This window comes from Micromesistius poutassou (assembly GCF_964030765.1).
Source record: "Micromesistius poutassou genome assembly, chromosome: 2".
NCBI lineage: Eukaryota > Metazoa > Chordata > Actinopteri > Gadiformes > Gadidae > Micromesistius > Micromesistius poutassou.
In genome coordinates this window covers 6,225,466-6,234,455 of record NC_140272.1, presented here as the reverse complement: position 1 = coordinate 6,234,455, position 8,990 = coordinate 6,225,466, and the positions used below count along the sequence as shown (strand labels likewise).

Genomic DNA, 8,990 nt, shown 5'->3' with positions numbered 1-8,990 from the left:
GGTTGAATAGTTTTCTCTTTAAAGAAATAAAACCCAAACATGGTCTCAACCTAGACCTAAATAATGTTTAAATCCAACATTAATTATTTACCAAAAACAATCTATTATTTTACATTTATTTTAATTGGTGGTGTTTTTGTTTTTTGCTTTAATCGTGGTTCAAGCTATTTAGCTCACACGTTAATTGAAAAAACTTAGACCCAGACAAGAAGAAATCAATTACAATTTTATTGTCAAATAAAAATTATATTACTAATACTACTAATATGAATTTGTCTCGTTTACAAATAGGCCTACATAAAAAAACGGAATAGTCAGAAAGAAAACGTAAATGTAAAATAAAATGTAATAAAATACAAATACATTAAAAAAACGGAATCTGAAAAAATAAAATAAAATAAAAAAAACGGAAATATCTCAAAATAGTGAATTGTTGGTGCCAAGTGTATTGAGTGAGACAACAGCTTGTTGGGTTGAATGATCACTCATGCAGGGGATTCATCACAGTGGTGGTGGCACCTTGGAACAAGGGGTTGTTAGTCTGAAACAAAGAATAATAATACAGGTTAGGGTTCTTAAAGACACTCACCAGATGACCAGATGAAGAGGTGATCAGACAGACAGGTGATCAGACAGACAGGTGATCAGACACAGACAGGTGATCAGACACAGACAGGTGATCAGACAGACAGGTGATCAGACACCGACAGGTGATCAGACAGACAGGTGATCAGACAGACAGGTGATCAGACACCGACAGGTGATCAGACAGACAGGTGATCAGACAGACAGGTGATCAGACACAGACAGGTGGTCAGACACAAACAGGTGATCAGACAGACAGGTGATCAGACAGACAGGTGATCAGACACAGACAGGTGGTCAGACACAAACAGGTGATCAGACAGACAGGTGATCAGACACAGACAGGTGGTCAGACACAAACAGGTGCATAATGGCAGCAATACGTTACCCGAGTGCATAATGGCAGCACGACATTGCGTCTCACCTCCTTCCAGTCGGTCTGCTCCTGGGCTTTGAGGAAGCTCTGGTACTCCCGGCGGTAGTGGAGCTCCAGCAGCAGGCGGCTGATGAGGATGACCGCCAGGCCGATGAAGATGATCGCCGACACAGAGCTTCCGATGATCACCCAAGTCTTATCAATAGACCCTGGTCCGAGGATGATATCCTTGATCATTCACACAGCACCCAGCTCAGTGCGTCACGTGTGGCGCTCACAGAACGCGTGTGAGCCTCATATTCTGCCCATGATAAGAACTGCTTGAAAACTAATATTATTTTAGTTTATGCTCAGAGTATTATGTTCAGAGTTCACCTAGTCTCCCCCTTTGCCCCCCACTCCCCTCTTACACACTTATTTTACGTTGTACGTCCTGGCACTTGAAAACAGTATTTATCATTGTGTAGCATCTTATCCTAGCTATCTTTGTTGTATACAGGGAATGGGTTACCCTAGCAATTGTTAGTGCTTGGGCCTTGGTTCTATGAACATCCTCACTGTACAGACAGTGATATATTGTTGTTTCAAATGTACTTATTGCAAGTCGCTTTGGATAAAAGCATCTGCTAAATGCCCCAAATGTAAATGTAAATTTAGCATTGCTCACGGGCCATTTCGGCGTAGCGGAGGCGGATGACGCCCTGGGGAGTCAGCGTCACGTCGTACACCAAGGACTGGGTGCTGCAGTGGGCGTCCTGAAGCTTCTCCTCCTTGATCAACTCGGTCCCGTTACAGGGAGCCCGGCAGGCCTCAGGACCCTCTACTGCGAATATGGATAGGCACTTCACACAGTTCCTGCAGACCACCAAGAGAGGCATGCAGTCTAGTCAGTCGGCTCACGGCCGCAGTCGTCCTCATTCCACTGCAACCCGTTAAAAACGTGTGTACCACAGTGTACAACAGTGTACAGTGTATACTATACTATCCACACTCACTCATATTTCGTGCAGTTGTTGGGAATGTGGGAGCAGTGGTCCCCGTCAAACCCGCTGTGGCAGACGCATCTGTTGCAGCGACAATCCCCGTGGCTGCTGCAGGGGCTCCCCGCCGTCTGGCACCGTTTGGTGAGCGTGGAACAGTCGCAGGCGTCCCCTTCGTAGGTGGACGAGCATTTACACCTCCCACAAATACACTTCCCGTTTCCTGAGGATCACAAGGTGCTGTGCATGTATTCACGGCGATGGACACATTGTATTTATGTATACTTCCTGTGCGTTCAGAGTTGTGCATTCGTCGTCTCGTTGTCTGACTCCTGGTCAGGGCTCACCTACCACCACAGAGCTGCTGGTTGCTTTGTGCGCAGTTGCTGTCGTCACACTCGCAGAATGTCCCGTGGAAGCTGCGCAGGCACGCACACTTGCCACACTCGCAGCTGCCGTGGCCGCTGCACAGCTGAGAGGACTCGCCCTGGCGGCACTTCTGGTCCAGGGAGACCTGGTCCTCACTCTGCTCACACTCACACGCCTGGCCCAGGAAGCCCGGGTCGCAGCTGCGGAGCACATCGCACACTGATGAACACGGGCCTGGAGACCAGCGCGCACCAACAACAACACAGACAGCCTCAGGTTGGAGTGCCGAGTGTCTGTTCACGTCCTCATGAATGGAACCACGGGCAGAAGTCTGAACGCTGATGGAATGCTTGAGTCCAGGCTTCCTCAGCAACCGTGCAGACAAGTAACGAGCAAACATTCACGTTAACATTCAGGGCATTCAGCAGACCCTTTTATGCAAAGCAACGAACAATACGTACATTTGTCAGGAGAAAGAGAAACAACAATATATCGCTGTCGGTACAGTAAGGATATTCATAGAACCAAGTGCCAAGCACTAAAAATTGCAAGGTTAACCCATTCCCCGTATACAACAGAGATAGTTAGGATAAGATGCTACACAAAGTAAGTACTATTTTTAAGTGCAAGGACGAACATACAATAAGTTAGTACATTGAGTGCCAGGACGTACAACATACAATAAGTGCGTAAGAGAGGTCTGGGGAGGGGTGGGGGGGTAAGGGGGGAGTCTACGCAAAGTACAGGTGAACTCTGAACAAGTGAGTCTTCAGTCTTTTGAGGACGCTGGTGAGCATGCAGTGACAGTGCCAAAATGATACAGTAGAGATAAGTCCTGAGTCCTGTTTCTTTTCCAGTGGGGTACTGTGCAGTACATTGACTTCACCTTTCTCCCAGGGATCACAGCAGCGTTGAGGAGCGTTACCTGCACGTGCCGCAGCTCAGCGTGCCGTTCCCGCTGCAGGAGGGAGAGCGCTCCTTGACCGGGCCGCAGTCGCACTCGCACCTCATCGTCACTGTGACCTTCAGCTGCTCACTGATGCCCTGAATGGAGAGGTGGAACTCTGTCTTCTCCTTCAGACACTTGGACATGTTCAGCTGGACCGTGAAATCCACCTGGGGAGGAGGATAGATGAGTGGTTAGGGTGAAGACTGATCTACCTGGGGAGGATAGATGAGTGGTTAGGGTGGGGTTAGACTACCAGAAGAGAGGTTGTGGGTTTGATCCCAAGGGTCTGTAATCAACCTGGAGGCAGAAATCTCTTGAAATGGAAAGGAAGGGAGGAAAAGGAGACAAGGAAAGAAAGGGAGGAAAGACAACAAGGAAAGGAAGGGAGGAAAATAAACAAGGAAAGGAAACAAGGATAGGAAGGTAAGAAAGGAAACAAGGAAAGGAAGGGAGGAAAGGAAACAAGGAAAGGAAACAAGGATAGGAAGGGAAGAAAGGAAACAAGGAAAGGAAGGGAGTAAAGGAGACAAGGAAAGGAAGGGAGGAAAGGAGACAAGGCTCCAAACTGACACCAGTCAGTAGTGGGAGGGCTCTTCAGGGCGTGGCCCACCTGCTGGTTGATCTTGATGTCCTTGCACTCTGCTCTGGGGCTCCACGGGGCGGGGCCCAGCCCGGGGGTGCAGTGGGCCCGGTAGGCCACCTCCAGCCCCGGGGGGGTGGCCTGGTGCTCCAGGACCACGCTGGAGGACAGGCTCTGCACACACACAACACACACACACACACACACACACACACAAACCGTGATCAGCTGAGCTTCACAGAAGGAAGGTCATGGTGCACATTCTCCACTGCAGCTCTTAACCTGCTCTTAACTCCTTGGTTGTTCTGAATGTAAGATGCTTGATTTGTGAAGGGCTGCCTGGCCTCCGATGACAGAGGTATTGTTCATGTATCGAGGGCTTTGGTATACGCACATTGTAAGCATTTTTGATGAGCTGGACGACATTGCTGGAATCGCTCTCCAGAACTCCGACCACAGACTGTGGGATCATTTTACTCAGTTCCTGTCCGGGGAGAAGATAAACCATTAGGACAGAAGAAGTGAATGATAATGAGAAGCAACCGACTCCACCACCACTGAATGTTCGCTCTCCGGGAGAACCTCATAAGCTGCAGAAATGTTTTTGGTGACGGCGAATATGAGCTGGATGTTGTTGGCGGTGAGGACTCGGGCCAGCTGTCCGATGGAGGGGTAATCCTGGTGGAGAAGAGAGACAACATCACACTGGTTCATCTGGAGACACACGCTGGTCGCGGTTCTGTGCTAGGAGCACAACCTTGACTTTGATGCTGAGGGCTGCTTACGAATCGCGTCCCATTGTAGAGGCCGCTCGGGGAGAGGTGGCAGCGGCCGTCTGAGGGCTCGCTGAGCCCGGCCAGACGCCCGTCCCCCGCCATGTGGAACGTGTCGTCGGACGTGTACACCAGGATCTTGGTCCCGTTGTTCCAGCCAATCACGTCCTACCCACAGAACCACAGGAGGTAAACGTCCTGGCACTTAATGTACGCACTTGATGAACACACTTGATGAACGCACTTGATGAACTGGCACTTAATGTACGCTGTATTTATTCATAGTACTTCTGCAGTAGCTAGCTGTCACTGAACATCTTTACTGTACCGACAGCGATATATTGTCTGACTTCTTATGACAAATGCACTTGTCAGTCGCTTTGGAAGCGTCTGCTAAATGCCCTAAATGTAAATGTAGGTAAACAAACAGCTATGGAGTGGACCAGAGAGGAGGGAGAGGAGGGAGAGGAGAGAGAGGGGGGAGAGGAGGGAGAGGGGGGAGAGTGGGCAGAGGAGAGGAGAGGAGGAGAGGGGGGAGAGGAGGAGAGGAGGAAAGGTTGGAGAGGAGGAGAGGAGGGAGAGGAGGGAGGGGAGAGGGAGGAGAGGGAGGAGAGGGGGGAGAGGAGGGGGAGGGACAGGATGAGAGGAGGAGAGGAGGGAGAGGAGGGGGAGGGAGAGGATGAGAGGAGGGGGAGGAGGAGAGGAGGGAGAGGAGGGAGAGGGGGAAGAGGGCCCCAGGAGTCCTCATGGGATAGCCGGTGTGATGTGTTATGTGATGTGATGTGTGTGATGTGATGTGATGTGTGTGATGTGATGTGTTATGTGATGTGATGTGTGTGATGTGATGTGATGTGTGTGATGTGATGTGTTATGTGATGTGTTATGTGATGTGATGTGTGTGATGTGATGTGTTATGTGTGTTGTGTGTGATGTGATGTGTTATGTGATGTGTTATGTGATGTGCGTTACCTTGCAGACCACGGCTTGCATGATGGCGTCAAAGCTTGACTCGGGTGAGTCCAGGTTGGCAGAGATCCTCTGCCCAATGACCTCTCTCTTGAAGGCCGCAGCGTCTTCTGTGAGGTTCAGGAGGTTCTGGTAGCTGAAGGCCGGCTGGCAGCGGGTGCCTCGGTACGGACTTGGATCCCTCCTCTTCCTCTTCATCTGACTCACGTAGGGCAACGCCACCTTGTCCACAAAGGACCCGAATCCTAAAAACAAAGAGAAACCAGGAGACTGTCTCACATCGAGGTCACGTCACAAAGCAGAGATCCGGAGAACCAGGAGGTCCACGTCTGAGCTCACCTATCCGCAGGTGCTTGGTGAAGCTCTGCAGAGTGCTGACCACGTCCTGACTCAGCTTCTTGATGGTGTCCAGGTCGTCCCCCATGGAGAAGGACAGGTCCATGAGGTAGTAGAGGTCGATGGGGTAGCCCTCGGCCCGCTTGAACGACACCTTGAAGGTTTGTGGAACTCCTGAGATCCATTGAGAGAAAAATATGAATGAAATGGACAACGCGACAAGGATGAAACACGAGGCCCACAGCCCTATTCTACGTCATCGCTCCTTTTTCAAAACATCAACTTAAAGGTCCCATGACATGACATTTAGCATTTTGCAGTGTTTTCTGCGCACTCACCCACTCTGAGCTGAATGTCGATCTGTTGGGGTCGGAGCTGCACAGTGTCGTCAGAAGCGTCACTCAGCTCTTTGTCCCTCATGAGGACTGCCTCCGTGTCAGGGAGATAGGGCTTTTCACAGCCTTTCCTGGTGAGCGCCTCGCTGGCATCGCAGCGCCTCTCGCTGGGCTCCCAGGCCTGCAGGAAGCCCTGGGAACCACAGGGACCACGAGGGGCACAGAGTCACCCCGGGACCCCTGGATCTACGACTCTCTCTTTGGACGGAGCTCCAGGTCAGATCCACGTTCAGGAAGGGGGGCGACCATTAAAATGAAGCTGAGCTTCTATTCGCAATAAAACTGGACATCGAGTTTATTCACTTTATCTCTCCCATCCGACCCCATCCCCATGAACACGCATGCTTACAGGTCATTCATTCTAGGTTTCTGCCCGATAGTTCTCCTAATATAAGAGACAAGTCTAAAACTCAACCGCTAATCTGATACGACAAATAGGTAATATTCCTTTATGTATATTTGTATCTGAATATGTGAATATGTATGTGTGTATGTGAATATGCATGTGTATAAATATGTTTACGTATGTATATTTGTCTGTGTATGCATGTATGTGTATGTATGTGTGTGTGTGTGAGCGAAGGTGTGTGTGGGTGTGCATGTGTGAGGGTGTGCATGTGTGTGGGTGTGTATCTGTGTGTGTGTGTGTGTGTGTGTGTGTATCTGTGTGTGTGTGTGTGTGTGTGTGTGTGTGTGTGTGTTTGTGTGTGTGTGTGTGTGTGTTTATGTGGGTGTGCATCTGTATACATGTTACACCCAAACCACAATAGAAACGGCCAGAGCGTTTCTCATGCGGTACGTGACAGACCCAGCCTGGTTATGATGCCTTCACGTCGATCTAGGATCCAGCCCCACTAACGACTCCTGTGAGTCCTATCCATATGGCGGGCAAACAGAAAGACCCTGTGATGGACTGTGATGTCCGAGCCCCGCTGGTGGACTGCTAGACTCCTCTCACCGTCGCTGAGCACCAGGCACAGCCCGGGCTCTGGATGCACTCGCTGCAGCTCGGTCGGGGGACACACGTCTGGGCGCCTGAGACACACAGAGATGGGAGTTCAGCAGCAGAGACGATATCAGAATCAGAATCTCTTTGTTGTCATTGCTCATGGTACAACGAAATTTAAATGCAATCCAGATGGTGCGATTCACAACAACATTTAAATATATATATATATATATATATATATATATATATATATATATATATTTATTTATTTATTTCTATATATATATATATATATATATATATATTTAAATGTTGTATATATATATATATATATATATATATATTTAAATGTTGTATATATATATATATATATATATATATATATATATATATGTATATATATATATATATATATATATATATATATATATACCCGCTCACCCAGAACCCCTCCCAGCGGGTGTAGAAGAGGCAGAAGGATTGTCAGCAGAACCATCGGACCGGCTGCGGGCCCACAGACGAACATCCTCCAGGGAACCGGAGACCTGGCCATCAACAACGCTTTCACTTCCTTGCCATTCAATACAATGTTTTAATCGCCTACAGACAGGTGTCAGACAGGGATTTCAACTGTCTTGGCACACACACACACACACACACACACACACACACACACACCCACACACACACACACACACTTTCTATCTTGTGTTTCTAGAATGTAGCACTTAAAGCAGTTGTTTGTTTATTTTCTTGTACTTTTTGGCTTGTGTCTGCAGTGTCGAATACACCTATTCTAATGCGCTTTGGTTGAAAGCTTTAGCTTAATGTGTGTCATGTAGTGAGGTCGTCTAGCTGCTAGTGAGCTACCGGTGAAGAGCCACAAACCCAGGCCGCATGGGCTGTGGTCAGGCGCAATGAGCTGTTCTGGGAAATGCCTTAGTTCACTATTAAAACCTTATATAATACCTTAATAAAATATATAGTAGATTATGAAATAATCATTTAATTTGAAGATGTATTTAAATATTTATCAAAATGCGTAAACACCCATTTTGCGTAAAGTTAATCCTTTCAATTTTATTAATTTTAATAGTTGTTTGAATTAATTAAAGTCGCTAAAAGACCTATTCACAATCTAGACAAATTGGTGCTTGATTTTAACATATTTAGAGACATAATTACCTATAGGGATTTAGCAGACACCTTTATCCAAAGCGACTTACAATAAGTACATATGGTTATATTTGATTTAATTAGTAAGACTACATCACAAGCTGTATCCTGAATCCTCCTAAAACCCTTTGCTCTGGCATCTTATCCCTAAGTTGAAAATTTAAAACATGGTAACTGTGCCTCTCTAAAGGAATAAAAGTCTCTCACCTGCGATCAAGATGCAATGTAAACGCGCTGAAATCTCCAGGTGCTTCCTCCTACCAAGGACCTCCTTTGCACTCAGGGAGAGTTGAGCTGCTGAACCCACACTTCACTCTCTGACTCAATCTGATTTCCACTTCTGATCACCAGTCACGCTCACTTTTCAGTCTATTTATCTGTCTTTTTACTTTGGAAATCTGATTAACATTGCAGTGTCTGATAAAAAGTGCAGGCCTACAAATGAAACGTATGAAGATAGATAAGACAAAGAGGCAGTGTGCAACACAACCCACAGGAAACACAGTTAGCACTTTGTAATAATAACCACTAGAAAAGGGGAACAGCTCAAAGCAGC

At 47.5% G+C, this 8,990-nt stretch overlaps 1 protein-coding gene across 1 annotated transcript; it reads right to left on the bottom strand.

Annotated features, from left to right (window-relative positions):
• Positions 1–313: 313 nt before the first annotated feature.
• On the bottom strand, positions 314–8,755 carry itgb7 (integrin, beta 7). The gene is made up of 16 exons (XM_084463772.1): positions 8,642–8,755; positions 7,700–7,803; positions 7,268–7,344; positions 6,253–6,442; positions 5,918–6,088; positions 5,582–5,823; positions 4,625–4,780; positions 4,422–4,517; positions 4,234–4,323; positions 3,870–4,013; positions 3,236–3,426; positions 2,293–2,510; positions 1,957–2,164; positions 1,629–1,816; positions 1,010–1,170; positions 314–541 (listed from the first exon to the last, which is right to left on the bottom strand). The coding sequence occupies exons 2-16, from the start codon at positions 7,782–7,784 to the stop codon at positions 482–484; spliced, it is 2,277 nt and encodes a 758-aa protein (XP_084319898.1). The 5' UTR covers positions 7,785–7,803; positions 8,642–8,755; the 3' UTR covers positions 314–481.
• Positions 8,756–8,990: the final 235 nt, after the last annotated feature.